Source organism: Jatropha curcas, chromosome 11 (assembly GCF_041381405.1).
Source record: "Jatropha curcas cultivar XTBG-Jc1 chromosome 11, XTBG_Jcur_1.0, whole genome shotgun sequence".
In the NCBI taxonomy this organism is placed as follows: Eukaryota; Viridiplantae; Streptophyta; class Magnoliopsida; order Malpighiales; family Euphorbiaceae; genus Jatropha; species Jatropha curcas.
Genome location: NC_143161.1, coordinates 6058507 through 6077145, shown reverse-complemented (window position 1 = coordinate 6077145; position 18639 = coordinate 6058507). Strand labels below are relative to the sequence as shown.

At 34.4% G+C, this 18639-nt stretch overlaps 5 protein-coding genes across 8 annotated transcripts; 3 read left to right on the top strand and 2 right to left on the bottom strand.

The window, feature by feature from the left end:
* Window positions 1-417: 417 nt before the first annotated feature.
* On the top strand, window positions 418-1904 carry LOC105632619 (pentatricopeptide repeat-containing protein At1g50270). The gene has a single exon (XM_012215052.4). It carries the CDS (start codon window positions 528-530, stop codon window positions 1902-1904), a length of 1377 nt encoding a protein of 458 aa, XP_012070442.1. The 5' UTR covers window positions 418-527.
* On the top strand, window positions 1858-5036 carry LOC149492430 (Emb:.1 protein, putative (Protein of unknown function, DUF642)). 2 transcript variants are annotated; one of them, XM_089716394.1, is made up of 4 exons: window positions 1858-1977; window positions 3255-3442; window positions 3558-4068; window positions 4294-4995. In XM_089716394.1, exons 2-4 carry the CDS (start codon window positions 3332-3334, stop codon window positions 4863-4865), a joined length of 1194 nt encoding a protein of 397 aa, XP_089572520.1. In that variant the 5' UTR covers window positions 1858-1977; window positions 3255-3331; the 3' UTR covers window positions 4866-4995. The 2 variants fall into 2 exon arrangements, with proteins under 2 accessions (XP_089572520.1, XP_089572521.1); XM_089716395.1 differs by lacking the exon at window positions 1858-1977 and having other exon boundaries at window positions 3254-3442; window positions 3547-4068; window positions 4294-5036.
* Window positions 5037-5077: 41 nt separating this feature from the next.
* Window positions 5078-8809, bottom strand: LOC105632610 (Peptidase family M48 family protein). The gene is made up of 9 exons (XM_089716396.1): window positions 8449-8809; window positions 8041-8098; window positions 7800-7867; window positions 7265-7444; window positions 6912-7008; window positions 6161-6270; window positions 5934-6067; window positions 5678-5854; window positions 5078-5367 (listed from the first exon to the last, which is right to left on the bottom strand). Exons 1-8 carry the CDS (start codon window positions 8668-8670, stop codon window positions 5719-5721), a joined length of 1005 nt encoding a protein of 334 aa, XP_089572522.1. The 5' UTR covers window positions 8671-8809; the 3' UTR covers window positions 5078-5367; window positions 5678-5718.
* A 380-nt stretch (window positions 8810-9189) lies between these two features.
* On the top strand, window positions 9190-11635 carry LOC149492429 (transcription/mRNA export factor). Of its 2 annotated transcripts, none has more exons than XM_089715861.1 (5): window positions 9190-9325; window positions 9448-9535; window positions 9624-9718; window positions 10993-11069; window positions 11193-11635. In XM_089715861.1, coding segments are annotated over exons 1-5 (336 nt in total). In that variant the 5' UTR covers window positions 9190-9323; the 3' UTR covers window positions 11267-11635. The 2 variants fall into 2 exon arrangements, with proteins under 2 accessions (XP_089571987.1, XP_089571988.1); XM_089715862.1 differs by having other exon boundaries at window positions 11179-11635.
* Window positions 11636-12788: 1153 nt separating this feature from the next.
* LOC149492428 (DCD (Development and Cell Death) domain protein) lies at window positions 12789-16614 on the bottom strand. 2 transcript variants are annotated; one of them, XM_089716562.1, is made up of 6 exons: window positions 16460-16614; window positions 14408-15020; window positions 14057-14157; window positions 13561-13644; window positions 13361-13471; window positions 12789-13222 (listed from the first exon to the last, which is right to left on the bottom strand). In XM_089716562.1, the coding sequence occupies exons 2-6, from the start codon at window positions 14982-14984 to the stop codon at window positions 13175-13177; spliced, it is 921 nt and encodes a 306-aa protein (XP_089572688.1). In that variant the 5' UTR covers window positions 14985-15020; window positions 16460-16614; the 3' UTR covers window positions 12789-13174. The 2 variants fall into 2 exon arrangements, with proteins under 2 accessions (XP_089572688.1, XP_089572689.1); XM_089716563.1 differs by lacking the exon at window positions 16460-16614 and adding an exon at window positions 16301-16325.
* Window positions 16615-18639: the final 2025 nt, after the last annotated feature.

Sequence of the window (18639 nt, the reverse complement as noted above, 5' to 3'; positions counted from 1 at the left end):
TAAAAATTATTGTGGTCGAGATGACTTGAACTTAACCTTCCACTCCACATGAGTGGGAGACCATTAGTTAGTAATTATAGTGATATTGTTGTTAAAACATAAAATGCCTAATAAAAGTATTAATTGTTTTTATTTATAAATTATAGTGAGCATGAATATATATTTTAAAGTGTTTTATAGTAATTTTTAATAATTATTTATTATTTTAAAGTAATGATAAATAAAACTATCATATAAATATATTAATTTGAAAATATAATAATTTTAATAATTATTATTTTTATAAAATTAATATAATTGAGATATAACATTGATATAAATTAGCTACAACTGATATAAAATAAATAAATAAATAAGAATGGTTGATTTAGGACTTCCATTCTACCACCAACTATTAACTGTTAATTAAAATTTTTACCAATAACTCCTATCTTTTATTGCCAAACGCCCGTTAACGACAACCAAATGTTCCCGCCAAAAAGACCACTACTCTTCTCAAAACGCACCCGCTGTTTTTTCTGCTCCGCATGCCTCCCTCACCCAGCAGAGTTGGAAGGCCACAACTCTCTATTCTTGCAGACATATGCACCTCAATGATCCAAATCAAGCAAATCCATGCCCAAATGATTGTCACCTCTCGGATTTCTGACCACTTTGCTGCAAGCCGTTTACTCTCCTTTTGCGCTCTCTCTGATTCTGGTGATCTCAATTATGCAAAAAAAGTGTTCGAAAACATTCAGGATCCAAATATCTTTATGTGGAATACTCTCATTAGAGCTTTAGCGAATAGCGCATGTCCTAATCAAGCTGTGTTTCAGTATATACAAATGAGGAGATGTGGCATTTCTTCAAATGAACATACCTTCCCTTCTCTTCTCAAGGGATGTTGCAGCTCTTGTTCAATTGAAACTTGCAAGCAGGTGCATTCTCATGTTTTGAAATTTGGGTTGGAGTTGGATTTTCGTGTTGTTAATGGATTAGTAAGGGGCTACTGTGTTTCGAATTATTTGAGTGATGCTCGCAAATTGTTTGACGAATTTCCTGGGAGGAATTTGAGTATCTGGACTAGTATGATTACGGGGTATGCTCAAAATTTTTGTGCTAATGAAGCTTTATTATTGTTCGATCTAATGCTTGCAGAGGGGTTTGAACCGAATGGGCCCACAATTGCTTCCGTGTTGTCTGCTAGTGCTCGTTCAGGTTGTTTAGATTTGGGAGAGAAAATTCATGCTTTTATGCTGGAGAGAGGGATCGAAATGGGAGTGATTCTAGGCACTGCACTGGTGCATATGTATGCAAAAAATGGAGCAATTTCAATGGCTAAAAAATTGTTTGATTCAATGTATGAAAAAAATGTTGCTACTTGGAATGCAATGTTATGTGGTTTGGCTAGTAATGGACTGACTGAAGAAGCAATTGATCTTTTTAGGAAGCTAAAGAAAGAGCATATAGAGCCAAATGATGCAACCTTTGTTGGGGTTTTGTCCGCCTGCTGCCATGCTGGCTTGATTGACGTTGGTCATGAGATCTTTCATTCCATGAAGGAGGTGTACGGCATTGAGCCCAAGATTGAACATTACGGGTGCATGGTGGATCTTCTTGGGCGGGGTGGGAAGCTAGTTGAGGCTGAAGAGTTGATAAAGGAAATGACATGGAAAGCTGATGTTGTGATTTTGGGAGCCTTGTTAGCTGCTTGTAAAAATCATGGCAACATTGAGATTGCTGAAAGAATGGCAAAAAAGATTCTAGTCTTGGAACCTAATACTCATATGGTTTATGTTGTTTTGTGCAATATATATGCTGAGGCTGGGCAATGGCAAGATGTATCAAGGATTAGGAAAGTGATGAAAGCAGGTAATTTGAAGAAAACACCAGGGTGGAGCCTTGTGGATGGTAATAATTAAGTCTAGTTTCTCCTGTGAATGTATACCACAGATAAAATTACATGGCAAAATGGAGACATGGGCATGATTATAGGTACACATCTGTGCTGTGACTTACTTTGTTGTGGGAACTTTTTTCAGCCTGCCAATTCTGAAAGAATTGTTAGACATTTAATAGTGTTGTGGTTTACTGAACATTAGTTCTTTCAGTTTTGGAATTTGCTTTTATAATATATGAAAGCATTAGTTTGTCATGGTGTATATAGAAACCTCTTTGTCAGTTGCACCCATCGCATCATCATTACATCGAACCGCACTTGATTCTGGATAACAATATTGGCCCTTTATATTTTCTGGTTTGGCTCCAGGACAGTTGGCTGCATCTGCATTGTCAATTTCTGACTATGGGCATTGATAAAGTTGAAACTCTGGAAAGGGCACACAAGATGGCTTCAAAGCTGAGTTTGATTCTTTCGAGTGGCTTTGTTCAATGCTTGGCCTCTTTCTGTGTCATTTATCATGTCTTTCATCCCTTTTCATGTACTTAATTTGCCGAGTCTGACACCAAGAATAGTCGATCTCCCGTTCCTCGTAGCCATTTGCTTGTATTAACTCTTCAATCTTTTTGGTGCATGCCACTGATGCATAGATATGAGGCTAGGATCATGCAATGGAGAATTAGATCAAAATGCATAAAGTCCTCTTCCATGCATAATGTAAATGGTGAAGAACTGAGATCAATAACATGATGCTGCTCTTCCAGATGAAGATGATATTGGTAACTAATTAAGGAATCTGTTACCAATTGGGCTTGGCTGCAGAGCAGGGACAAGAAATCTCCTCAAACTGTTGAATGGAAAAGTGATGTCTACCACCATTGATGCACAAGCTCATTACTTGTCTGGTTGTCTCACATACAACCATAACCCTGCTAACCTTCAGACAAGTGGTCTAACTGTGATGTCCAAGTGGTAGAATAAAAAAAAAAAAAAAAAGCTTTGTCCTACATGTATCCATAGTCCTGTTAACAATTAATGTTGTCTAATTGTTTTAGGCTTGTTGTTACCTGGTATATACATATACACTGGCAGTATACACATTTCATTTGACGCTTAGGTAGTTATGAAAAACTAGAAAATATTTTATGGTTTGTAGTAATGAAGGTGATAAATGAGGAACAGTAGGAGAGAATTTAGGTTTTAATATATATTAACCCAATAGTGAAATTTTAGGTATATGTATGGTTGAAACTAACTAGTCTCCGAGTTGGTAGGTTCAAAATGAAATCTGACCCTTGCATTTTAGTTTGAGTTGAGGAGGTAGACTAGTCAATAACAGTGGGCCGCTTCATTCATTAAGTACAACTTGCAGGAAACTTCATGGTCGGTGCAGTTTTGCTAATATATTAATCTTGGAAGTCAACAAAGTGAAGTCAACTACTTGAGCACATGAGGTACTATTATCAAACTCAGTCCTCGCTCTTCATCTTTCTCGATCAAGAAAAATGCATAAGGCAACAGTGGTTGTGCCACTCCTTTTCATCGGAGCAGTATTTGCAGGTTTAATCAGCAACACATTTTCTTCTTTCTTTTTTTTTTTTTTTTTTTCTTTTTCTATGATTTTGTTACTGTATATTTTATATAATTATCTTAACTTTTTACAGATCTTCTGCAGAACTCAGATTTTGAAACTCCTCCATTGAATATACCGAAAAATTCAAGCATCCCATTTCAGCTATTGAATCAAAACACCACTATTCCAGGATGGTCATTTGAAGGGACAGTACTGTACGTCACAGCTACAGATACTATAGCATTGCCAGGAAATGGACATGCTATACAATTGGGTCAAGATGGAAAGATTAACCAAACTTTCAGTCCTAGTGCTGATTATATTCATTACCTACTCACATTCTCACTTGCAACCTCAGGTGGTTCGAATTGTTCAAGCAATGCTAGTGTTGGTGTGTCAGCATCAGATAGACCCTCTGTCTTCTTTTTTAAGCAGAATTATGGGAAGGAAAAATGGGAGAGCTATGGTGTTTACTTGGGCAGTTGGGAACTGGAAGAAAAAATTAACCTTGTAATTGAAAGTGAAGCAACAGAATCTGATGGTAATGAAACATGTTGGCCTCTGATTGATAAGCTTCTTCTCAAATCTATTGAAACACTAGTTCCGAGCAACGGTAAGCATATTTCTCTGTCTACAACTATATTTATGGTTTATCAGCCCCTGTATCGTTAATATTCACCCTCTCCTATTTAAGTTAATGAAATTGCTTGATGTAGTTAGTTCACTGCAGCTATTTTTTTTTTTTTTGTTCCAAAAAATAATATAAATCGTTTCAATACTGTTCAATTTTCAGATGTGTGAAATGATTCAGGATCTAATGTTCTTTATGGGTGCACAGATAACTTATTGTTGAATGGAGGATTTGAATTTGGCCCAGAATTCCAAAGCAACTCTAGTGAGGGGATTCTACTTGATCCAGTACCTACTCCTGTTCTATCTCCCTTAAGACATTGGTCTATTACAGGAACAGTCAAATACATAGACTCCAAGAACTACTTCGTCCCCGAGGGCAATGCTGCAGTTGAAATAGTCTCAGGAGTTTCAGCAGGAATACAAGCAGCAACTACACTCACAGAGGGTTCGACATATAATTTGGAGTTCACTCTAGGAGATGCTAATGACTCTTGTGAAGGGAATTTTGTAGTTGGCGCCCAGGCAGGTTTTGCAGCGCAGAACTTTACACTGCTAAGTAATGGGACTGGTTCTGCCACGAAGAAGTCACTGGAATTCAAGGCAGATTCAAGTATAGCGCTTATCAGTTTTACCGCCTATACTACCACCCAGACGAAGGACGGTGTGTTCTGTGGTCCTGTGGTTGATAACATTGTTTTGCGTGCTTCTAATGGGATGAAATCTGCAATGAAGTGGGGAATTTTGATTTCTCTGCTATTCTTAGCAGTCACTCTATGATTATTCGGTAATGATTTATGCTGTTCTGGAATTTTGAAGTTAGCTGCTTCTAGCTGGTATCGTTCTTTTCATCCTTTGATTTTTGGATTAAGCATGTTTTGAGTGAGCTAAATACTTATCTGTTGAGAAATTATTTCAATTTTTACTTAGAAATGATGGTGAATGGTTCTATTTTCTTGAAAGAAATAACCACCAAAACCATATAACTGATATTTCGTTCCTCCAATTGCTTTAATTATAAATAAAGAGAGTTGAACGAGATTCAAAATTTCAATTTCATTCTATAAGAATATACACTATGAGTACTACTCACAACTTTTAGAATATATGATTCTGTATTTCTCTTACTGTCAACTTATAGCACCGAGATTATTGAAGTAATTCTTGGCAGATCCAAATGCTAAGCAGACCCTCCCTCCTCTTCTGTTCCTTATTGTCTTGCAATTATTCGTTTGTTGCGTAATGCATAAAGAGAATAGCTCGAGCATAATAAAGAGGAAAGCTGAACAAGCATTCAAAAGAAAGTCAATCAACATTAAAGTAGGATATATAGCATACATGGTATTGGAGTGTTGAATATATACAAACCCAATCATAGGACATCTAGCCTAATCAATCACGAAATTCACTTTTCAGTTTGTTACGAGATTTGCAAGAAAATGTAATACATAAATGCCTTATGAGCAATAATATGATGGGATCTAAGACTTCCAATGGGAAATCCTTTTTTTTTTTTTTTTCCTATTTGTAAGAGGTTAGGGAGATCAAATAAAGAACTAAATTTGAAAAGCAAACATATAATATAATTGTACCTGCTCAATTTATCTAAACTTTAACCATCTCCAGGGCTATGCTAAACATTCTGTACAGCATTCCTTTCTAAAGCACGTTTCAGAAGAGTTCTGTATTCTCGACTTCTTGACCATTCATCAATTTCACGAGCACGTAGAACAGGCAAAGGGTGTGAAAGTTGTCTTGTTTGAGCATTTCTGAAAAGCACTAGTTAATTAGATGCAAATAAACTGATATAAACCTGCTTTCTTGTATTCTTTTAACAATGTTCCTCACCTTATGTACCATCCCATTGGACTTGAAGAGGCTTTGTCATAAGAGCGAGCTTGTTCCAAGAATGCATCCACATTTAGTTGATCTGCAACTGATGGGCTTCCCCCAGCTAATTTCATCAACACAGAGATGACCACCTCTTGTAGGACCATTAGAGTAATTAGATAATGGAAGAATAAAACAAAATTAGAAGTAACAAAAACTTTGTACTTCTAATGAGGTATGCTCACCTTAGGGTCTTGGGCGACAAGAAGGGCTGCACGGTCACAAGTCAACTCTGCTGCTCGGAGCCAGCGAAATAATTGTTCTTCCAAGCTCTGAGCAATCAACTGACCAAGTCCTGTGAAAAATATGGGCAGTTAGAAACCTTATGAATCAACATTACAATAAAAGGACTATCTTATATAATGTGGGCACTAGAAAATATATAGCTGCATATCAGTAGTATACGCACATTCGACATTCTCAGGCAAAGTTGCTGCTTTTAGATGGCAGAAGGTTACTAGGAAAACAGAAATAGCTGATAAATTACTTGATAAATTACTTCCACCATTTTGACTTAATGTTTTAAATAAGGTCTCAACAGCACTTTGACTTTGATTATCAATAACCTCGGTTAGCAAAACCCTGAAGTACATCCAAATGTTTGTCAATATCCACTTTTTGCATTCATCATGTGACAAAAGGTTGGATGGGCCATCAGTAGGCCCATCACAAAAACCAAGACAGATGACATTCTATTACTATATCTCTTATTGCCTCCACTTCATAATATAAACTTCCCAGAAGTCTATGAATAGTAGAAATATACTTTGTATTTCTCTAAACATAATAGCCTAAGAAACCATTGACATTAAAAAGTTGTGAGCTTAGAGTCTGCACTCTTTTTTCAATATTTGTACATGATTCTGATCAAACAATATGTAGACAACAATATAGCCAAGTTACCGCAACTAGAATTAAGAAAATAAAAATGCCTACCGGGTAAAGTATATGCTCCAAGAGTAAGAATATTGGCAAATGTGAGCCATACACCATGATCACATTTCAGATGTCCCAACTCGTGAGCCAAAACAGCCTATTTTAAGTTGAATGGCCAAAAAGTTAACAGTTTTCATCATTCAGAAGATAGCACTGTTATGAAGACAAGAAGTGCAGGAATTGGTTGTACCAAATATGAAATATAGGCATGATTGCAAATGCAAATTGGTTGTCTATAAACAAGAATAGTGGCTTGCAATTTATTAAACATTTCATTTGCTAAAGGGGAGGACAAAAACCAAGATTCATTGGTAACTGCAAAGATGCTTGTGATTAAGAAACTACTGTCAAACCTGCAATTCCTTTCTTGTCAACAGCTCCACTAGGCTGGTATGGACAACTACAAATGGCTTTTTCCCACTTATTGCCAAAGTATATGCATTTGGTACAGGACTTTGGCGTACATATAGATCAGGAGGCTCAAGGTTCAGTATTTCCGCAGCCTCAGTCATCAACTGATGCAGTTCGTAAAGCTGGTAAAAGAACAGAACACCATTATAGGATCTAGATATTGCATTTAAATTTCCAGCAAGTTGGACTTACATGATAAGGAAAACGGCACAAAAGCATGGTGTATCAATATATTAAAAGAACAATAACATCACGAAATACTTGATTTTATCAGTTGCAGTTGAATATTAGAATAAGATTCCAATATTTATGATATTTTTTGCTTATTTGCTATTGTGCTACTTTATGCAATGAATCTGAAGGATGAATCTATATTTTCACTTGCAACAAAAAAGTGATACTTTGATGAGTTTCAAAAAGAAATTTGATGTTGACCTTAAAGTACATAATATATCTAATTTTTGTAAAGTAACAAACCTGATTCTTAGAAACAAGAACTGAAGTCCCAATATTCTCAAGGAGCATGATTTGCTCAGTCATAGATCCTGCAATAATACATTGAAAGAAACTCTTTAATACAGTAACCCCACCAAAAATAATAGTCAAAGACACCCAACCAGAGGAAACCATCCTTGTATCTGAAGTAGGAAATACACAGGACATGTTTAGAAGCATTTGCAATATCAAAGACCAAGAATTTATAATAAAATGGAAATACCTAAAAGAGCCTTCCCTAGCTCATTTAATCCTGGAATTGCCCTCAATAGCAGCGTATTCTGAAAAAAACAAAAGGAAATTAAATCCTAATCACATTGAGTACTCAGAATAAACAAAAAAGAATATAAACACATATGTTTAGCAGCTGCAAGTCTACTGTTTGCTAATCATTTTTGTCTAATATAAGTAAAGAAATTAGCTGCACTAAGCAAACTCATATAGTCTCAAATTCTGCTCGCAAATTTACTTTAGTCAACCAAAAATAACATAAATCAATTAAAATATCCAATGCAATTTAGAAAAGCAAAAACAGAGGAAATATTTTTGCTTCAACATGCAGAAATTTTGTCGAGCAGCAAACATGAGCAATCATGGTTATAATAATAATAATAATAATATCTAATCGCACCTGTTTGTCAAGAGGATGCCTAAAATCATCAGCATCAAGATCGCGAAACACAACAGCAGCTGCTCTGCAAATAGAAAACCTAACTCCGCTGTTCTTCTTTCCAGAGTTAAATCCAACAGAAGCCAAACCGGACCTCAAATTATCTGAAATTCCAAAGCTGAAACTGAGAGAAGAAAGTTTTCTTTGAGGCAGGCACAGAGAGGAGAGCGGCACAGACGCCATTGAAGAAGCGCAAAGCTCCGATTACCGCTTCCCTTCAAGATTTTACTAAATTAAAATGAAATTGGTGTGTGATTAGATTAACTGTGACTAAGATATTTTCGTTCTAACTAAAGCGTATACGATTTTGTGTCCACAGCCGTACTTATGGCAACAGATTGGCGCCATTTCGTTTTCTGTTGACCAAGGCGAAGATGACGTGTACTAATATTTTTTATTTAATTTTTCATAATTGTGGAAAAAAAATTGCTGAAAAAGTAATTAGAAAAAACTAATAAATATTAGATGAGTGAACTGGGTGAAGATAAAAAATATATTAAAAAAACATTTTTTTTTTTTTTGAAGCTGCTAAACATACGTGTTTATATTAAAAAAAAACTAGAAGATGACCCTTTTTATTAAGATTTCCTAAAAAAAAAAAAAAAAAAAAAAAAAAAAAAAAAAAAAAAAAAAAAAAACTCTCTTTATCATTGGATATGCTTCAGCGTTTGGAGAAAATGAACAACGACGTCGTTTTTTCGTATTTCACCTTTGTACTGATTACGACGTCGTACACCACCACGCAAACCATGGTTATAAAATCGCTGAAGCTGCTGATGATGTTAAGCCAGGCTCGGATTGCAGTTGCACGATTTTCGCAGTAGATATTGACAACAATGTTAGTACTATTTTTGTCCCTAATTATTTTCCTTAATCCAAATCGAACCTCAAAGATCTTCAGCTTAAATCGGTATTTATTGGCCCATTTATCTGCTTTTAATTTTTATATTTTTTTTAAAGGAGAAATTCTGTGAATCGACCTCCAACGCCGGATGCAGCAGAGGATCCAGGGAAAGAGCCATCACTTCAAGAAATCATCAACATTAAGGTTCGTTCATTCTTTTCCTTTTTGGCTGTGATCTTTCGAATAAAAATTTTTTGATTTTTCTTTTTCTTTTTTTTCTTGGCTGCTTCAGTTGATTGAGAGTGGAGAAAAGGAGCGATTGATGGAACTTTTAAGGGAAAGGCTCATAGAGTGTGGATGGAAAGATGAAATGAAAGCTCTTTGCAGGTCTTTTGCAGCTTTTTTTTTTTTGTTCTTTGTTTATTTACATCTTCAATTCCACATGATGAATGGAATTGACTTTTTTTGTAGTCTGTTCTTGATTTCATTCTTTATTCTTGCTTCTTACATTGGATTTGCTAAATTGCTATTAACTATATGCATATGTTGTGATAAGAATCTTGTATAATTAGTTGGAATTAGAGTGTTTATTGTATGGTATTACTGTGTGAGATTGGAGTAATTAGAACTAGAATTTGAGGTTTATACAACAACTTGACTTCTCCAATTGTTTAAGTACATAGGTCTACTGATTCAACTATGTAAATTTTTATTTTTTATTTTTTGTCACAACTAACATCCTACGTCAGTTGCCTGGCATTGTGAACTAGCATTTTGAAGGCTTAGGATTGATCTAATTTTGTTCAAAAATAGAATGTGGGAATATTGTTCAAACTATTAGAATAAGGTGATAATCAGGAACAGCAATGAAGTTTTGAGGGGATATAAATAAACATACAGTTGCACTATTAACATTTTGAGAATTCTCGTTTGTGGAAGAAGTTGCAATGTAATGGGGACTCATGTATTGCAACTTGCAAGTAGTGGTAGAGTTCCATTCTAAGTTTGTGCTGTATTCCTTTAGCTTCCTCTGGAGTTGCATGGTTTATTTCTACGGATCATTGTCTGATGGTAGTTTGGAATTAAAATTAGATAAATCGGATGAAGGGTCAATCTGCTAAGGCCAATGTTACAAGAGAGATACAATAGTGTATATCCCAATTCAATTCTTGAGATTTGACTTTGATGGTGATCTGGCTAATTTGATAAAGGTGGAACCACCATAAGCAAGGATTTGACCTTCAATCCTTCTTTAGTTGATTTTGGAGGATTATACAAATAAAGCCGAAGGATAGTACAGTTCAATCTGTAGGCTTCAGGTTTTGCAGTGAACTCTTACCTTTTTCATCTTTTTATTAAATCTTAGAAGGTATGCTCTTATATTTTTATTTTACATTTTACACTTTGCTTTTCCCCATATCTGACTGACTGTATTAAATCAATGCATACTTTCCAGTTTCCTTACCTTGCAATACAGAAATATTGGATTTTCCTTGCATGTTTAGTGGGTTGACGGTTTTTTTTTTTTTTCTGTTTCATGGTTTTTAACGTTATTCCATTTTCTTGCCTTGCAATATAGAAATGATGGATTATCTTCACAGATTGATTGATTAGTGGGTTTTTAACGTTTTGGAAACTACTCTTGACTTGATCTTACTTAGGGCATTTATAAAGAAGAAAGGGAGGAACAATGTCACTGTGGATGACCTTGTACATGTTATTACCCCCAAGGGCAGAGGTTGTAATTTCTTCTTTTTCTGCTAATATTTTCTACTTTGTATTTTTTTTTTTTTTTTTTCTCCTGCTTTTTGGTCACATTTGTCTATGGAGTCTGAAACTTGTCATAGTTTTGCCCATGTAGCCTCTATTCCTGATTCCATAAAGGCTGAGCTGTTACAAAGAATTCGTGCTTTTCTTGTTCAAGCTGCTGTTTGATAAACCAGCCGTGTGTGTTGTGTAGCCAAAACTAAGAACCATTAATAGAATGGAAGCATTGTTCAGCATATCATTAGATTCACTACCACAAGTTATCTTAAGGAATGGAGGTAACTGTGATTTTAATATTGTGGGCTGCAAAACCAAGGGATGAAAAATCATGCTGCTATGCAGGAAAGAAATTTTCGCCTGTTTTATGGTATCTCAAGCTCAGTTTGGTTCATGTAATATTTCTTAAAACAGTCACTCCCCATTTTCCAATTGTTCTGTTCTATTCTGTTCTGGTTCAGTACCTCCGTACGATTGCTTGCTCTGTAATGAAATTTGTAACTTGATAATGAGAGGAAGTTCCTTGGATTTGTCTGATTATTCATTGAAATAGCAGTACTGCTGAGATAATTATATTTTGTTTATTTTGGAGTCGTAAAATAAACAAAAGCTTAGGCTCCAGTAGTTTATGGAAATAACATATAACTTATCTTGGAAAGTATTTCTTCTTGTTAAATTGACAACATTAAAGGATTTGTCCTAGATAGATTTTTTGGATATTAACAAACTTATTATAATTACATAAATACATATTTGTTAATTCACCAATCATACAAATTTATTATAATTACATAAATACATATTTATTAATTCACTAATCATAAAGTCATAATTACTAATCAATATTGGTCACGAATAACAAGCAATCGTTATGGTTACGGCGACTAACACAATTTATCGCTTATATATATGTAAAATAATTTTAAAAATATAAAATTTTATAATTTTAAATTTTTTTTATTATCACATTTATAAATTAAACGTTTAACATTTTTTTAACTAATTTAACAATAGAAATATAAACAGAGCTTAAGAGAGTTAAAACTCCCAAAACACTTGAAACGGCAAATAAATTACCTTGGATGATTAAGAGAGCTTCATTTCAGAAGGCAACCTATATAGAGAAAGTTCTAAGAGATTCATTACTCAAAACTACCCTATGGTCTAATGCCAACCAAATTGGAGGTGGGAAAATCCTCTTGAATCCAAAAGGAAGATATTGAGGCTAAAAATAATGGACCGTCTTCTGGCAACTCCAATCTACTAACGAAGTCTATTTTGTCACCCATATCAAAGTCAATTTCAAAGTCTAAACGGGACATTGCAGGAGAAAAGGTCCTAGACGCAGTCTCGACGGCCAAATTCACTGACTTCTAGCTCTGGCCTTACCAATTTCTACTATAGCTGTATAACGACCCGTAATTTTTAAATTAAGAAAAGCTAAATTAATTGTGAAATGAGTCCAAAAATTAAATGAACTGTCGCATTGTAATATTATATTACTGTCTTATTTCAAATATTTGTCTATGAAAATATCAACTAAAGATAGCAGGGCATAACACACCATACATTTATAGCTCAAAAACACTCCTCAACTTAAAACTTAAAAAACACAACTCCTTAATTAGGATGGTAGCTAAAGCATAATTTGCCAAGCTACCATTTGGTTCCATCAGCATTTCTAAGAACCGGATTTGTAATCGTACAAGAACACTTTGATTAGAAGGTGGATGCATAACATAACACACAGTGTCACACGCTCGGTTTACATGCATGAAATAGACACATCAAAGGCCTTCCTCTTATGAGGATTTGATCATTACATAGGCTATCATTCTCTTTTACATCTTGCAAGTTTATCTATAAGATAATAGTACTATAAAACATAATGCCAAGGCTTAACAACCAAGACAAATGTATTTATTCAGCTGGCTCACATGCCATTCCTACTTTTCCCAAAAGAGATTCACCCAACAGACTTAAACCCCAAGCTTACGCTCCATGGAAAATCTGCGAAAAGCAGGCAGCTAACACGCACTGCAAAGCCTACTAGATTTGCATACTCAGCAAGCAATTGGCTTAAGCTGGAGAGCCTGCTTGTTCACAAAGGTCTAATAGATCCAGAGTCTGTAAAAAAAAAAAAAAAAAAAAAAAAAAAGAGAACACGATAGCTTGCATGAATTTTTCAGAACTCAAAATTGATCCATGCCACAAGCCCACATTAAATAGAAGATGGATAAAGGGAAATGCAAACATTTATCTTACCTCAGGAACGGACAGTTCAAGACGAAACTTGGGACCATCATAGTGGTGCAAGACTGGCCTAAAAGCATCTTCTTCCAATGCCTTGCAGAGTTTTCTAACACGGATTCTCACCTATTTATTAAGCATTGACAAAAATATAATGAATAAAACTTTTCAGGTACATTAATTTAAGTCTCCAAAGTCGTCAATCCAATGTTTACCTGAGCAGGAAACCTTGATTCGCCTTTACATTTTTTGTCTTCCCATGCAGTTGGGTCAATGTTAGAACCTCCAAAACTTGCAGCCTGTAAAATACATTTGAGGAGAATGACACTTCAATATGATAAAAAACACAGGCAGAGAATAGACTTGTTGAATATCATATTGAACTTTATGGAAGAAAGGGAATTTCCAAATGATCACCAAATAATATCATTCCTAAGCATTAATTATCTTCATCAACTTCAGTGGGTTCACTTAAACTTGGGCTGTGTTTAGTATATTGAGATGGAATATAATGTAACATAATCAAATGCATTATTAGTTTAAGCTCATACATTTGACTAGAATAAATTATGTCTACCAAACATCGCCTTAGAATTAGTATACTTGGGTTATAAATCAAAGAAATCTGGAAAACAGATCACAAACAAGACCCAGATTGATCCTGAATCACATTTATGCACAAGCAATTATTAATAGAGTTTGAGAACAAACCTCAAATATACCATGCAATTGGTGAGTAGTGTAATTATAGAGAAAGAGTGGTAAGCCAGGCGTTATTGCCCGAACAGAATCTCTATATCTTGGTGGTAAACCTATCAAATGCACATAACAAAAAGTACATCAGTCTCATTATCCAATTGTATCTACAGTTGTTGCCAGATCTGCGTTATAAGCTTAAGGCACGAACAAAATCATCATAAAACTTACAACAAATCCAGTGCAAAACAAGACCAACATCAATTATGCAATAGTAGATTTCCCATGACAGGCTGGCTTGATGCCAAGTTTTATATCTAGACTGAGTGAAAACTAACAAGGAAAGAGAAGAAACAAACAAATTACCGAATAGCTGGCGCTTTAAATCTTCCTGCATAGTGTCATTGTTACAGACAAAGATATACCCTCCAAGGACCTCATTCCTCCGAAGCGTCTCTGTTGCAGGCAGAGTCTTGAACCTTTTATCAACTGCATTATTTGCATTGTTGTTCTCATTGTTGTTGTTGTTGCTGTTGTTATTGATGTTGTTGTTGGGCTCTTTGACATTCTGAATGTTGCCACTATACTTGCTACCAGTCAAATTTCCAATATTGTTTATGTTGTTTTTCTGGTACACTGCATTCATATTGTAAACACCATTCCTGAAAGAACTTTTGCTCACATTTTCTCCCATCTTGGTTTCCAAGTTCAGCATATTAAAGTTAAGGGTTTCAAATTTATTATCTTCCTGAAACCCAATCTTTTCCCTTGGCCTTATTTCTGCCAGACCCTTTGAAAGATCAAGGTTATTCATGCGTTCACCCTTTGACCTTGTCTGCTCAGCCAATTTAGAGGCAGCCATGAACCACTTGTGATCCTCCGAGACTTTTGATTGTCCTCGAAGCTCATCTCCCAGTTGCCAAAAGCTATGCATGTTCTCCATCTTGCAAATCCAGGTGAGAATGCACACAAGACGGATCTTCACAATACATAGAAAGGAATGATCAAGAAAAATCAGTTTAGAACAGAAGCTGTCAGTAACAGTTAAATTCAAGTGCATAAAAACATAAAGCTTCAACACAAAACCCAGTCAGCAGTTATTCCAAATGGAGAGCATCAATAAATAATCACATCAAAAGTGAAAAATTCAACCTGAACATTAAGTGAGATATGTTTGATAGACTTGATTGACCCATTCTCATGCAAATTCAATCTAAAAGTTCAGTCCACATATTCTATAATATGATATCCAATGTAAAAAATGGAATAGTTATTAACAGAACAAGGGATGAGTTATAATTGAGGCAATCTCGTACAGTTTTTGAAAAAAATGAAAAAGAAAAGGCAACGACCATCACATGGCACACAAGACTGAAAGAAGCACACCTTTGGGGGAACAAGATACACTTTCATGGATCATACTTAGAAAGGTTATTAATATATTTAGGGATGAAAACTCATAATAAGCCAATTTCAGTCTTCCACCAATAATGAACCAAAACTGAAACAACCAAGAAGAAGTAATTTTTTCAAATGGTCCCACTAAAAATTTGTCAATTTTGCAAGAAATGCAAAGAAATCAATTCCAGAAAAGTGCCAAACAAATACCCGAGAAGAATATTTATTTCTGTGCTATTGAAAGCAGAAAAAAGTGGCATCTACTATCAGATCCAATGACCACCTCAACATTCAATTCCTACCCAGATTATTTAAAAACACAGTTGGAAAAAGCCGCACAACAAAAAACGAAGCAACAGTTCAAATGGACCGTTTGAACTGTTATGAGGCCATGGAAAGCAACAAAATCATATCTTTTAACAGAAAACCCAAACCAGCGTAGCACTTCATTTGAGCCCATAAAATTTTAAGGAACTAGTGCCCATTTCTGCCAAACATTAACCAAACGCTAAACAAACACACGCAGACAAAAAACTCACATAAACTAATTAAACTCAAAGCCGAATTAATTAAGAACCATTAAAATTACCAAGCAAACAGAATCAAAAACTCAAAATCTATAGTTCCCCTCTATTTAAAACTAATTTCTCGCAATCCAAAACGCATTTAAACCCAAAAGTAGCATATGATGTAGAAGTCAAGGTCAAACAAAAAATTGAGTTTAGAAACAGTATCTAACTCGAAATCTACCAACATTAACTAATCAACTCAACAAAAAACGAAGCTAAACAACTCCAGTCACTAACTAAAAACCGCAGAACCTACATTTAGAAAAAAAGAAAATAAACTAAAAAAAAATACCGATTAATAAGCAGTGAAAATACCAAGCTCAGTGAAAAGCTTGGATTTGTAAAGCTTCAAAATGGAAAGTGAAGCTCTGATTTAGAGGATTTGCATGCAAATTACCAGATTTAAGAACCCTAGATTTGGGGATCCAAATGAGGAAGAGAGAGAGCATACCTTTTCTTTTATCCGCTCAAACTATGAAACCCGTATGACACGACACATTGAGAAAGAGAAGCGAGGATGGGGATCTTTACTTATATTTATAACTTGGTATCCCGAAATTGCCCTCACTGGTCTAAGAAATTTCTAACATGCCATTTTGTTTTGAATTTCGTTCTTGTTGTTTTTTGTGGTCAGTGATTTCCGGCAATCGAGACTGGAAAGTTCGTGCAAGTGCTGTTTAGTTTTCCACCACGTGCCGTGATGGACGGTTTGCAATATGAACACAGTTTTGAAGGGGTGAAACGGTGCGTTTTACAATTAGAGTAATAAAAGTTTTTTCATAAAATATACAAAAAGAAAAAATCATATTTTTCTTGTACTAAAAAAATTAGTATTTATTAATTTTAAGTTATCTCCTAACACATATCTACGTACCATTTTAAAATTTTAATTAATTAAAATGATAAATCAAAATGTTTAACTTCAAAATTAGATTAATGAAATAATTTTAAACAACTTTGTAAATAGTTATGCTTCTAGCATGAATTATAGTTAATTAGTTATCATCCTGGTGCGACTTTATAATATTAATATTCATTAATCATCAATAATTAGTGAAAGCAGTATTAAAAAAAATAGATAAATATTAAAATGTTAGGTAAAGTGCGTGTGTATATATATATATATATATATAACCGAAAATACAAGTATGATTGGATATTCCACTTGTTTAGTCAAGCACTCCACTCCAGCTAGTTATTACCATGGAACAACGACCGTGTACCGTTTGATCGGTTGACATCAACAAATATGACGTCGTGCACCATTCGATCTTCAGGTTCCAAAAGTTCCAACTCCAATTGAATTTTGAATTTTGAATTTGAATTATAAAACATTGTATGGGCAATATTGTACTTCAAAGATTTTTAATCAGAGAAAGAATTGTACAACTCACGTCTAAAATTTAGCTGGCAAATCATTTTCTTACTAGCTATGGTGTCCATATCCATTGTTCCATAAAGTCAATAATTTTAGCAAATCCGAATTGTCGTTTTGAAGCTGCCTGTTATGTCTCGTAGGGTACAGACATGGACCCCACACACATACACATATATATTTTAAAATTTTATTTAATGACATTTTCACATGAAGGGCATAATAAATATTTCAAAATATTCTAAAATATATTAGTTTTATTATTTTTTGGAATAAATAGTTGGTGGGATTAGTTGGAGACTTGTAGTGTAACTGAAATGGTGTGGAATCAATGTCATTGGAACCTTTCATTAATTTCTAATGTATCTTTCATGAAAGGTGACCAATTTGCTAACATAGAGATAGAGAAACCATTTGTAATATAGTTTAACTTAGGTAGTTAATGTTTGATAATCCTAGTTAATACTTTAAATTAAAGTTTTTTAACACTTAATATTTTAGATTATGTAACAATACTTATCAACAAAATATTTAAAAAATTCCAATTAAACTAAAATTTATTTACAATTTATACAACATAAACTATATTATTTAGCTCTTCAAAATTCAATTCATCACCCCACGTGAAAGAAATCCATAATCCCATGTGAAATTTTCTTTAAAATATATACCAGCTAATGTATAAAATTCCATAATCTCATAATGGTGGCACTTGATTGTTTTCATTTGAGCATAAATTTCCTTGCTGGAATTTTATGAATCATGGAAATTTTTCATAATTATTTTAAAAAACTTATGTAATTCATGAAGTAATTCCCTCCCTTCACATGTAATGTTGTTTAATGATTTCAAATTTAGATTACCCTAAATAATAAATTGTGGTCTAAACATTTTCAGATCAGTTTTTATATATGACTGTTGGTTATCTTAAAAAAAATTTTATTATTTATAGAATAATTTTATTTCAAAAATTGTCAAAAAAATTCAAAATGCCCTGGGCCTTGAAATCTTTCTCTAGTGATTTTAGCCCAATAATTGGGCCATTTCTGGGCCTCAATGATCATACATTCTCACCGACGCAGAATCATCGATGGTCCACAACTAAAATTCTCAAATTCCTTTTCCGTTCCAAACCTATCAGCTAATCTATTAACCATCGATGGTCGCACTTGCAGAACCAGCACATAACTGTCACAATAGAAACCACTCTAACTTACTACACCCAACTACCACTGCTCTTCTCTCTCTTATTCCCA